A 13,012-nucleotide genomic window follows, 5' to 3' on the forward strand; every position below is an offset into this window, starting at 1 on the left:
CCTCCCGCCAGTCCAGGAAGGCTTTCAGCCGATCAACAGCCCACGGGGAACACCACGAATGGGATTAATGCGGGCAGGAAAACAGGGATGCAGGCTGGAAACCAGCCAGGTGGACACCAGCCCACCGAGACCACCGCCACTGTGGGGACACACACCCAGGCATGCGTGGCACTGGTGCGCCCACCCGCAGCCCACCCTGGGCAGCCCGGAGCCACGTCTCCCCCCGCCCCAGGCGCACTGCTGCAGGCTTTAGCGTGCATCCTGATAAAGGGGCTGGCGGCCCTAAAATAGCTTCAAGCAATTGGGAGGCGTCTCAGCACCAGGTCATGGACTCCTTCGAGATGGAAACCCTGCTGGAAACATCCCTAACAGCAGGTAAGACAGTCCAGACCAGAGAAGCAAGCGGTGCTGCCCGCTGCCGCGCAGCCCCTCCGACTCACCGGCAAACTTCACGTGAAACTTGTTTTCAGGCTTTAGAATCTGAACGTAGAGAGGACAGTTTGGAGCAAAATCTTTCACAGCCCAGGCTCTCAGGATGGTCTGGTGGTCCTAGCCGAGGAGAAGAGCGAGAGGTACTTGTCTGATGGCTTATTTTCCCCAATGCTTCTACATCTGGGATGACCTGTGAAGCACCCAGCCACCGCTGGGTACGGCAAGGGCTCCTCTAGCACCCACTGCTAACGGGGGATAACCTCCCTCCCCTGCTCCCCAAAACCCATCACCGACGGGGAACGGGGACAGCAGAGGGAAGGTGAGCGCGCAGGGGCTCAGCCGGCCATGTGCCACCACGTGTCCCCATGCTGTCCCCATGCCACCTCTGTGTTTCTCTGTGCCTGCCCACGGGGACCCTTCAGCAGCTTTGTCACAAGCAGGAGCGCCCAGTGCCAAAGGAGGGAAGGGGCAGGCAGCGCCTTGGCCGCGGGGAGGGAGAGCGGCACCCTCTGCTCCACTCGTTAGCACCCGCAGAAACAACCCCTCCGGTGGGACCACATGGGCTCAGGATGGCACGGGCAGACAGGAGCCACCGTCACAGCATGGGCAGCATCCCTGGCACTAGCCGGCAGCGAGAGCTGTCCCTGCTGCCACCTCCTCCCTGTCCCAGGGCTCCAAAACTAAGATCTTCCCAGCAAAGTCCCTGCTCAGGCTGGGGGTTTTGGGGTGAGCTGCCCCAGGGCACGCAGGGTGCACAGCACTCGAACCCCACGCTCTCGCCCCGGCTGCCTCCCGGCGCGCTCCTGTGCCGCGCAGAGGCAAGATGCAGCGATCACCCCGGTCCCTTCCAGCCTGAGAAACGGATAATCGCCGACCATGCCATTCCCCGGGCCTGGCTTACCGCCGCGGTGCGGTCCACCTCATTTCGGCTGCTGAGAATGAAGCAGGCTTCTCCGTTGTCCATCCTGCAAATGGAGAGCAGCGACCCCATGAACGGCACGGGCCAGCAAAGCCGGGCATCTGCCCGTACCAGCCGGGGTGCTGAGAGCCCCTCCGGGACCTCAGCCATGGGGGTGCCCATCGTCATGCATCTGGGCTGACATTACTGGGGACCCTCCTCTGCCGCTCCAAGGCCCGCGGGCAGCACGGCCGGACCGGCCTCGCCGTGGATGTGCAGCATGTCCCTCTGCTCACTTGGCTCTCATGAGGTCCTGGTCCTTCAGCGCAGAGCCCTGGAGGTAGATCACTCGCTGCGACCACAGAGGGATCTGCAGGACCCGCCGCACCTGGATGTCCATCTCTGTTGGGCAGAGTATCACCACGTAGTAATCCTGAAAGAGAGAGGCTCGCGTGGGTCGGCAGGTCCCGCACGCGCCTGAGCAGTGACCCGAGGAACGGGGCTTTGCTGCCCGAGCGAACTGCTCCTCTGGGGCTTCTGATGCTCGTTGCCATGTGTGACACCCCCTGCCCCTGCTCTAGGGCCCTGCCAGGGTCTTGGAAAACACATCCACAGCTTCCCCACTCCGTTCTGCATAACAAAGTCAATGCAGGCGCATCTCCATGCCCACAGCAAAGCGGAGCCTCTTGCAGTTACAGAAACAAGCAGGATTTTAAAGCCTGAATGTGTGGAATCAAGGCTGGGCGATGCTAATGAAGCATATGTGAGTGTCGGAACGAAATGCAAATCTGAAACGCGTCTGTGATGCTCTCATCCTGGGGAGATGGAAAGGCACAGTCATTTGCTTGAAGATCACTTATTATGTGGGGATACTCCAGTCAGAGCTGGGTAAATCCCACTGAGGTTTAGCAATTACATGTTCTGTTTCTGTCTGACATTCTTCATTCAGTAAAGACATCCCTACATTTAGAAAAGTCCCTCTGGTCCCTCTCCATGTGCTCACACAGTGCTGTAACAGGCCTGGCCAGAAAATGGGGCAGAGAGAGCCCCACCACTGAGGTGAGAAACTGAAGAGGTCCTGGGGTACCACTTGTCATCTCTCCTTGGCCGCTGCTGGGCCGGATGGTTTTTACCTTATTCTTTGCTCCAGCCCCTGTAGCGGGGCAGGGCGCTCACCCCCAGCAGCGACCCGCCGTGCCCAGTGAGGCTGCGAGCCCGGCAAGGGCACGCATTGACCGAGGGCATGAGAACATGCCTGGTCCTCACCTGCAGGCGCGGGTGGGCGTAGAACTCATTGAGGAAGTCCATGAGGAGATCAATCTTGAGGGAGCTGACACAAAGGACGACGTGTTTCTCCGTCTGGGCACGGTGGCGGCTGTAGTTGCCACCCGACTTCTGCCGCTCCATCCACAGGTAGACGAGCTCCTCGAACTGCAAACGAAGGCAGAGAGCCGATGTCCCCATCGGCAGGGTTGCACGCCTGCAGGCTCCGCATCCCTCTCCATCCTCGGCCACGTGGGTCTAACCTGGAGCGGCAGCACGACCAGGGCAACGCAAATCATTATCACGACGAGGAGCTGGGAAGGCCAGATCTTTGGTGTCACGTCTCCGTAGCCCACAGTGGAAAAGGTGACGATGCAGAAATAGAAGGACTTGAAGAGGGAGAGCTTCTCACCTGCTCTTTCTAAATGCTGGATGCCACAGGTCCTGGAGGGAGAAACCACACATCGCAGTGAGCGCTTCCCTGCCCGGGAGACAAACAGTGCCTGCAGCTCCTGCTGACGTCAGTGGGAAACCCTAGAAGGTGACTTATACCCATGTCCATGGAGGAAATTTGCCTGTAACACGTTGTCAGCATCAGCAGTGGATTTATGTCACCACCAGACACTATAAAGCTAACGGCGCTTACAGATGGAGGAGTTAGTTTGATGTGGTTGCTCACCAAAGCAGCATGGGGAAGTCTAGGTCCATGGGATGGGTCATGATAAGACCATGCCACGGACAGTACGTCCCCATCCCTGGAGGTATTTAAGGATTGTGTAGATATAGCGCTCAGGGACATGGTTTAGTGGTGGGCTTGGCAGTGTCAGGTTAATGATTGGACTAGGTGATCTTACAGGTCTTTTCCAATCTGGGAGATTCCATGATTCCGTAGCATGCCGCATCCGCCAGGAAACATGTCCACAGCCCCAGCAGGCAGGAGGTGCCACAGGCAGGGAGCACTGATGAGCTCCGAAATTGCATTAGTCATTCACATCAGAGGATCGTCTTTATTGCCAAAGACTCATGAGCCTAAAAGCTTCATTTCCTGTTGTTCAGCAACTTAATGGTATTATGTGCTTCAAATCCAGACCAAGGGAACCAGAGGAAGATTCAAGAAGCCTAATTCAAAGCTAAGTACCCAGTGATGACAACTGACTCCTTTATAAAGAGATGCCCTTGTTGTTGGCAACGTGCGGGTTAAGGGCCCAGTTAATTAGCAGGAGCCCCAGTGGCCTATTACACAAACGAGCTCAGCAGCCATGGTAACCTGCTGGGAGGAAGAGCACAGTCAGAGACAGCGGGTGCAGTGGGTCCTGGTGACTGGGCTGTCACACACCTCTGAGCCCGTGTCCCCACGGGATGCTGCTGTCCCTGTTCTTGACCCTGCGGCGCTCCCAGCCCTGCTCTGACTCGTGTCCGCATCACCCATCTCCCTCCGACAACGCCCTCATCCTCACACGCGCCCGTTAAAAAGTTTCTCTTAAAACCGTATAATTAGAGAGGATAATTAGTTTCTAAAATAGGAATCGAACTTCCCAGTGCTCAGTGCGTTGGGGAAAGAAGCGAGGCAAGGAGGAGCCCAGCGCTGGGGGCTGGTGGTGCAAGGGGTCCTTCAGCAGACATGGCTGTGTCCAAGCCAAAGCCCACGGACACACGTGGAAACCTGGGGTGCACTCCTTGCCACGGCTCCCCCGGTTCCAAAACTCAGCCCAGGGACCTGGGACTTGTCCCGTTAGCAAAGGAAGGGTGCAGAGACCCGGGAGATCAGTCCCATCAGCAACCCTGAATAGTTATGCTTTCCTCAGTGCACGCAAACCTCTTAGGCTGAGAAACCAGGCTCGAAGACGCTGCCCAAAGGCAGAACCTCCTCTGGCTTCCCAAATCACCACGTTATGTCCTGGCAATGCCACCCCACCGCAGCTGGGAAGGTCCCAGCCCGCCTCCCTCTCCTGGAAGCCCTGCGAGAGGCCAGCTCTACCAGTCACCCCTGGGACGTGCAAAGGTGGTTTCCCTGGATGAAGAAGACGGTTCTGTGAAACAAAGAGCAACACTCACCCCGTGAAAACGAGACACAGGAGGGTGCAGATCAGAATGAGCACCTGATTAAACATCGCCGACTGGGTCCTCTGTATGGCTCGGTGCAGGTCGTTCTGGGAAGAGAGGAGAGCACTCTCACCAGCTCAGAGAGGCTGTGGGTAAAGTCCTCCTCCAAGTACCAACTGCTGTCCTGCTGCTCCAGCAATGCCCCCCCAGATGAAGGTCAGGCCAGAATCTGGCCCTTGAAAATAGATGTGCATTTCTGTGAGCAGGTCTGGGTCTGCTGCCGGGAGGGACAGCTCGAGGGGGCCCATGGGAATGGCTGGAATAGCTCGTCCTGCTGGAACACCATACCCCGGGGACGGCTGGAGGCCGTCCCTGCCTATACACAGCCAACAGACTCAACGTGGCTCAGACAGCAGAGGGCTCCTGCACCGGTGCACAGCACAGCATCACCAGCTGGCAATGCCTCATCTCCCACCAACCCCGGCACGGCTGCACGCACTGAGCACCCAAAACCTGCCCCGGAGCCGGCGGCAGGTGAGGACCCCCCTCCCGGCCACACCGCCCTCGGCGTCCCCAGGGCAGAGGGACCCAGGGCGAAGGGGGTGGGATGCGTCCGGCCACTCACAATCATGTTCTCCAGGGCGTATTTGGCAAGCCAGCAGTTCAGAAACACGGGGATGAACAAATTCCGCAAAGGAGGCCAGAATATCTACAAAAGCAAGGGTTACTCGCACAAAAATCGATGCTCTTTATTAAAAAAAAAAAACAAAAACAAAAAAACAAAACCAAAACAAAGCTATAAACAGCCAAGTCGAGCCCTGTCAGGAAGGGTCCATCTCCAGACTAAGCACCGGCCTCTGCAGAGGCTGCCACCGAAAATGGCCCCGCTCCCTCGGCTGCAGCACAGCAGCTGAAAACACAGGATGTTTTTTGGGGTAACAGTCCAGAGAAAGTCATTATGTTGAAAAACATTGAAGAAAAAAATTTCCTGCCAGCTTTAAAAACTACTTGGCAAGACATCCATTTTTCTTTATTTCACCACCAAAACTACAGTACTTACTCAACTTAACGCCACTTTAAAACGTCACCGGGAAACACTCACCGTGATAATAAAGGGCACCGTGTTGATCATCTCAAGGATGAACGAAATGCGAAAAATCTGTTCCCAGATGTTCCCCTGAGGAATTAAAAGCAAATAATAATTAAACAAGCTTTAAAATCTGCCAAAGGACAATTAAAAGCTCCCACTCTTCCACAGACCCCGCTGGATGGGGGAAGGACGCCAGAGCAGCCAGAAGGATGCTCCGGTTTGCCCGCAGTGCCGGTGACGGGCACGCTGCAGTGGGTAAAGCCTTCCCAAACTGTTCAGTCCTTTGCACGGCCACGACGTCCCTCTGTCCGTCACTGCCGCTGCCCAAAGGCGGGCGACAACAACGCTTCATGCAAAGATGGAGAATGAGAGTCACCGGTACAGATCGCTGGCACTCAAACCAGGCGGATGACACAGGGTCTGAGCCTTTGCTGCCAACTGTCCCAGGGACCCCAAGAAGATGCCATTTGTTACGGTGAATTTTCTTGGCTGTTTTAAGGGGTTTTCATCCAAAGGAGTCAGCCTGTGCCTCTCCCTGTCTGGCGCGGAGCAGTGCCTGCGACCTCCGGAGGCAGCAGACCTCGGCACAAGCCGGGGTCATGCCGCCGCGCTCAGCTCCAGGTCCCCAACCTGGGGAAACTCAGCGTGCGCCAAGCTGCCCCCCTAAAAAAAGCAGCGACTCTTTGTAAAACAGGTCTGAATTTAAAGGAAGGTGGAAAAAGAAGAGTTTTCCCAGCTCTGCTCTGCCAAACACTCATGGAGAAGCCCGAGGGGGAATGAGAAAGGCAAACAGCCACAGCCAGCTGAGACATCGCCGAGACAAACGTCCTCTCAGGCCGTTGGGCTTCAGACAGCTCAAAGACAGAGAAATGAATTCACAGCGGGAGGTCGGACCCAGACTGCACATCACTGTCCACCACCTGTCCCGGGGCTCTTACCTTGTAGCTGAGATAGATGAGCAGCATGGTCTCCAGAAAGCTGATCAGAGCGATGCTGACCTGCGGAGACAGACAGGCACAGGCTGCTGAGGGCTCCTGCCACGCGTCGCCGCTCGCTCAGAGCTCTGCCCTCTGCCGTGAGCGGCCCGTGGGTACCGCAGACACAAGCTTGCCCCGCACCCCTTTGGGTTAGACGTACGAGTGTCCGCAACAGGCGTGCAGGCAGTCCCTGACGGGCCCTCAACCCTCGCACGAGCCCTTCCCCGCGCAGCTGCCCGGACTGAAAATAACCCGTTGCTGGTACCGCTGCCTCCGGGCTGGGGAGGAGCTCAGCCAGCCTCACGATTTTATCTTCCTGCAGCTTCTCCTCTCCATCCCCAGGATTTTCACCCAGGGCCACGTTGTTGCCCCCAGCAGAAGCCCCAGCTCATTTTCCGCTCACCCAAGAGAACCCGTTGCCCCTCGCTGTCGCGGGCAGCGGATGCAGAGAGACGCGCTGGCGGCAGAGCCCAAACCCCAGCTCCTGCTCTGCTCCTGCCCGAGCTCTGGGCGCTCACCTGCACAGCCCACAGCGGCATTTTTCTATCCACCCAGAAGATGTGTGACCTGCAAAGAAAATTCAAAACAGATCTAAGCTGTCGCCCAACCAGCAGTGCCTTTACCCCCCACCGAATGCACCACTGCTTCAGGATCCAGTACTGGTGTTCCTCACTGCGCTGTTTGTCCAAGCAGCCTCTGCACTGGGAATAAGCTGCCCAAGGGCGCAGCCACAGGCACATGTCAATCGATTTGATCCTGGGATGCTGCTCCGCATCCCTTGAGCATCCCCCTCACCAAGAAATGGCCGCAGGCAGCTGCCAGCACCAGTCACGTCCAGCACCGCATTCCCACACCCTGGTAGAGCCGGACCCCGGCACTGGAGCAACTCCCGACTCACCAGTTTATCTTCGTGGACTGGTTGAACGTCGTGTAATTCTGCTTTTCGCATTCCCAGCTAGGAGAAGAGAAAGACAGAGCAGGGGGAAGCAGTCAGCGAGGGGGAAGGAAGGAAACGGGGTGCCGGCGCTGACTCCCCGGGCTCATGGGGTGCCCTCGCCGCGGTGTCCCGATGCCGTGGGGGGCCCCGGACAACACTCCCACAGGTCCAAACACACACGGGTGCCTATAGCCGGGGCTTTCCACAGGAGCCTCTCTCACCCAGGCTGGTTTTAATATCTAATTACTGGGGAATAAGACCCATCACATACTTCAGCCCGTACCAGAGATGCTGCGAATCACTGATGCTCACCAGGCGTGGGGCTCCCTGCACTGCAGCTGGCAATTACCAGGTTACAATTAGCAAAAACTGCTGAGCTTTGGCTTTTTTTTTTGCTGGGCCCCCAGCAGCCAGGCAGGCAGGCAGCGCAAGCCACTCTCTCCCCTGCCGTGCTGCGAGGGACGCGTTCCCTCTGCCTTTATTCTGCCACACACCTTCGGGAAAGCGGACTGCCCTGAACCTGGCCAGGATGTGCTTAATTCCAGTCACGCTTAATTCTTACTGATTGGAAACCACTTCTGGACAATGCAGATGTACTTGGTAGTCTGCAACCTTTACAAAGAGAAAATCCAATTGCTAATTCTCCCAGCTCTTGAAAAAAACCCACAGTGTATGTGAGCCAAGCAACGCAAGGACATATTAAAAATAGGCTTATACTGAAACCTAGAGCAAAGCTGATGTATGCAATCATCTGTCACCTGGGGGATCTAAATGGCAAAACATATTTCCTTCCCAAACGCTTAAATGGGATTTAGCATAAGCGTCTTCAAGGGCATCAGGATTCAGAAAACACTTGCATGGTGATGCCCTGTAATCATGAACTCTCGCCTGTGTCTGAAGGCCACGCTGCACCCCTGCCCGTTAGACAGCCTTTGGAAACGAACATGATGCCGAATTCTTCCACCGCCTTCCCTCTGTGCGCCCTGCGGGGCCACTGGATGCCCAGCGCCTGACCACGGGGTTTGAGCAGGGAGCGAAGCCCACCAGACTGGTAAGTTTGGCTCAGCTATCAATTCAAACCGCTGGAGTGAGAAAAACCATCCGTCGTGCAGCTTCACACCCGCCGGGAGCGGCTGCCACCGCGTCTGCGCCCCCCTTGCGCGGGGCGGCGTGGGGAACCCGGCGGCAGCGGCACTCACCAGCCTATGCCCTCCTCCGGGTTGTCGAGCAGGACGCGGACGATGTACAGGAGGCAGGTGAGCAGCTTCAGCGAGAAGTTGAAGAGACGGATCCTCAGGCCTGCGGCAGAGGGGGGCACGGCGTGGGGCAGGCAGCGCACGCCCCGGGCACCCCACGCAACCCGGGCATCCTGTGCACGCCACGCACCCCAAGCACCCCATGGACCCCATGGACCCATGCACCCCATGGACCTCATGCACTCTACACACCCATGGACCCCATGGACCCCATGGACCTCATGCACTCCATGGACCCCAAGCACCCCAGACACCCCCTGCACCCCACAGCAGAGCCTTTTTAGTTTCCCCGAGCTTCGCAGGGCCCTTTGCACCGCAGGACCCCACTGAGCCCCAGAGGAGCTGCAGGAGCCCCAGGGCAACACACAGAGGTTGTTCACGCTTTGCCCGGGGCTCCACGCGTCCTACCCAGTGACGAATATATAGGAGGCCAATACAGAAATAAATAACCATGAGTCAGCTCCCTGCTGGCCCCAATAGATGTGAGAGGCAAACAAGGGAGCTGCTGGAGTGTATCCCCCTCATTAGCAGGCATCCATTAAAAAGCGTGAGACAGGCAGGGCCAGGGCCCCGCTCCGCTCGCCACGCTGCAAACAGCTCGTGGGAGAAGGGACAGTGAGCAAAAGCTGCTGCTTTATCCACTCTCCCTCCCCAGCCAGTTCATCGGGTTATTACTCAAATTACAAGTGAGAAATTCATCACATTTTCATTAAAAACTTCCCCGTGGGCACCCTGTTGTGCTGCGCTCCAGCTTTTTAACAAGACGACAGGATGCAGGAAGGAAAAGAAAATGTGAATTTATAAATTAACGAGCGGACTCCCTCCAGACAGCTAATGACATCTCAGAGAAAGAAAATAAAAACACCATTAGTCAATTGGAGGCTGATCCGGATGGCTGAAGCAGGAGCGGGTAACTCACTGCCAGCCTCCGCTGTCCCCACAGCCGCTGACCTCCCTGCGGGCACGGGGAGCGTCGCCGGATCTGTGCCGGGGACATTTACTCCCCGACGCCCCCGGGTAGCCCCCGACGCCCACCCTGCTCCCAGCCAATTTGTCCCAGCTGGTTCCCACATTTGTCCCCAGCAAGCAGCGGTGGCAGGCAGCATCCCTTCCTCCCCATGCAACCGCGTCCCCCCAAAGCAAGTTCACCAACACCCAACAGAAAGGCCAAGAGGCAGCGGCAGGCCTGAGCTGGGCAGCCAGCGCTGGGGACACACAGGGAAACAGCCAGCAGCAGATGGCAATGGCTTCTCGTCCCACGGGGACGGAGCACGGCTCTGGAGCTGGGCAAGGGTTTGGTTTCTCCAGGTAGACTCTCCCGGCTCCACACACGGAGCACTCACTCGATCGCTGGTTTTTGATGAAGAAGAGCTTCAGCCGCTCCTTGAAGGTGTTTTCATTCACGTAGAACTCGACCTGCACCCTGCGGGGAAAGCGCCCAGAGCAGCCCGTCAGCGGGGTGGGAGGTCGGACCCAGAGCCCCCCGGGAGCCCTGTCCCCGTCCCGGCTCGGTGACCCCCCCCAGAGCAGCCCACAGCAGACCCCAGGCTCAGCCTTGGGCTCCCAACTGCTCCCACCATACCAAATCACCAGTACCACCAGCCCTGAGCACCAAGACATGGCACACCGATGACTACCAAAGCAGCCGATGTGACCCACAGGGTCAGGTCTACCGTGGGTTCAGGGCTTTCCTTTCATTCACATGCAACCAGCTGACATCAGACTTGCACACTTCTCCTTTCCCAACATTCAAAGCCCCTCAGAAAAGCGGTGGCTTTGGAGCAGTCTCTGCCAGCAGTGTTTTATCTGCTCCAATGCCCTGTGGCTGCAGCAGAGCAGGAGCCGGCGAGGGTGACATCCCCGGTACACCCATGCCCTGGCTCTGCCTGGGTAGGAGCAACGTTCAGCATTGAAACTGTTAAAAAACAAATTCGATCTGAAATGAGAAAATTTCCCTTTGTTGCTAAGATACCACACTTGGCCATTCCAGAAAAACCCAGGAGCTGCCAACCAACTCAACGTCACTTGGCATTCGGAGCCGCTGGTGACTTGTGGCACGGGGACAAGGTGCCGTGGCAGAGAGCCACCCGCCGGGGCCCTTCGCAGAAACTGCCCGGGGGGAGCCGCAGGTGAGACTGAAAATGCCCCGTCTACCGCTGTGACCACCACGGGCACATCTTCATCTTCGCTGCCCCCCATCCGCAGCCCTCCTGCCGATGCCCACATGCCGGGTGGATGCCCACGGCCGCACAGACCGGGAAAAGCCTCAGGGAGGCTGGAGGTTCCTCCCCACGGATGTCAGCGGGGTCTGGGATCAAGCACACCCAGATTAAGGGTGCACAGGCAAAACTGGTCCCCGCTCAGCTCATCTGCCACCCGCCTCTGCCGCTGCTTTATAAACACCCGCAGCCCTTTGCAACCGCGCTTATTCACAGCCGGCAGGGTTACAAATTACACTCCTGCCTGCTAAGTGCAGGCTAAAAGGGATTGCTTTCTGATGCCTCGGCTTTAGACTCTGAGCAAGACAAAGTCTGTTCATTACTGTTACAGCTGATAATGGAGTTAAGTGCAATGAATTAGCCGTTTCTCCTATTTCACTGTATTCAACAAGTCTCTTAAGCAAGTGCTACTGTTATTACTATTTCTTTAACTGCTTGGAAGAGGTCATCAAGATCTCATTAATCAGGCAGAGTACCAAGCCAAGGCATAGACCAAGGTGAGCAAATTCCCCGCGACGGTCGTTAAACCTACCGCCCCATTTTATTTCGCCCGCGCAAACCCCGTGCGCACGTGGTGCCGGCTCCAGTCGAGCGTGCCGCCTGGCACACGCCACCGAATCGTGATTTATTGGAAAGCAGCTGCTAGTTGCTCTGCCAACAGAGGGATAAACAAATATTTACTGAGCATTAATGCTGAGCTGATCAGGCGGCAAATTGGGAAGGGGTTTTATGAGACCCCCATTGCTCGGGAGTCCCTCGTCCTGGTGCCCACCGGCACCCGCTGGCATTTCACAGCCAGCCTGACCGCTTGTGGGGAAACTGCCCAGCACGTAAAAAGCATTGCAAACCCTTGAGAGCACCTCGGGGCTTCTTGTGGACTCCCTTATCAGGTTGAAAAGTCAGATTTTTAATTTACGAGGCTTTTATGTACAAAAAGCAAAGGCAGAGAGAGAAAGCCGTCACCTCAGGCACGGTAGCCGGGATAAAGTTTTAGATGAGCTACCAAACTTCACAAGTTTCTGCCATAAGCCGGTAACTGCTCTCTGAATTAACGCCCCTTGGAGTGATGCAGTGGGAACCCACCGGCAGCTGCCTGGTCCGGTGGCTGGCAGGACCGGTGATGGGCTCGGGGTGGCAGATCCGCTCCGAGAGCCCATCCTTCAGCATCTCCCTAACGCTGCTGCAGCAGCACAGCCTGGACCACATGCAGCCCGGGGGGTGGGTGACACGCACCAATCTGAGCCCCTCTGGCCCCGAAGCTGCTGTGGGCAGAGCCGAGGGGCTCCACGCTGCGAGGTCATCTTGTCCCCATTGATGTAGCTGGAGAGGAAAGAAATCAGGAGCCTCAACTGGGAAGCAAACACTTGAGCTCCCGTTGCCCACCCTGCAGACCCTGCGCCCAGCCCGGGTCCCTTGGTGGGATGTCATGCACCCAGCAGCTCCGTAACGGAGGTGACAATAACCAACAGCCTCGGTGGGCAGTCCCCAGTCCTGCTGAGACATTTGGCATTTGTGCTGGTTACAACGCCACGGGGAAGGATGCCCCGGTCCGGCTGGCAGCGCTCAGCAAAGCCATCAGCGGCGATGCGAGCGCGTCGCTCCTCACCAGGATGTCGAAGAGCATCAAGTGAGGAAAATGCTAAAACACAAACGCAGCCGTGGCGGCAGCTGCGGCGTTTCACCGAGATCATACCTCGCCCCAAACGTGTCCAGCCGGCAGCGGTGGGGAGCAGAGCTGAGCCGGCATTTTCGGGGGTGGGGGGGTTTTGCACAGAACCCGGTGCGCATTCACCAGCCGCGCTCGCTGGCTCGAGGAGGGAGCGGGGAGACGGGGGGGGGGACCACAGACCCTGCCACGGGGGCGGGGAGCGGCGAGGCGCTGGCAGGTCGTGTTACT

At 57.4% G+C, this 13,012-nt stretch overlaps 1 protein-coding gene across 1 annotated transcript in view; it reads right to left on the reverse strand.

Annotated features, from left to right (window-relative positions):
• KCNT1 (potassium channel, subfamily T, member 1) overlaps window positions 1-13,012 on the reverse strand; it is a 49,194-nt gene that overhangs the window by 15,895 nt on the left and 20,287 nt on the right. The window contains exons 3-15 of the mRNA XM_009892342.1: window positions 10,240-10,319; window positions 8,840-8,939; window positions 7,602-7,658; window positions 7,222-7,270; window positions 6,665-6,724; window positions 5,739-5,813; window positions 5,262-5,345; window positions 4,649-4,743; window positions 2,857-3,037; window positions 2,597-2,761; window positions 1,627-1,763; window positions 1,334-1,397; window positions 392-549 (exon numbers count right to left, since the gene is read on the reverse strand). Of these exons, the coding sequence (XP_009890644.1) occupies window positions 392-549; window positions 1,334-1,397; window positions 1,627-1,763; window positions 2,597-2,761; window positions 2,857-3,037; window positions 4,649-4,743; window positions 5,262-5,345; window positions 5,739-5,813; window positions 6,665-6,724; window positions 7,222-7,270; window positions 7,602-7,658; window positions 8,840-8,939; window positions 10,240-10,319 (1,305 nt within the window). The remainder of the gene's footprint in view (window positions 1-391; window positions 550-1,333; window positions 1,398-1,626; window positions 1,764-2,596; window positions 2,762-2,856; window positions 3,038-4,648; window positions 4,744-5,261; window positions 5,346-5,738; window positions 5,814-6,664; window positions 6,725-7,221; window positions 7,271-7,601; window positions 7,659-8,839; window positions 8,940-10,239; window positions 10,320-13,012) is intronic.

The sequence above is a fragment of the Charadrius vociferus genome, unplaced genomic scaffold (assembly GCF_000708025.1).
Source record: "Charadrius vociferus isolate BGI_N301 unplaced genomic scaffold, ASM70802v2 scaffold549, whole genome shotgun sequence".
Lineage (NCBI taxonomy): Eukaryota > Metazoa > Chordata > Aves > Charadriiformes > Charadriidae > Charadrius > Charadrius vociferus.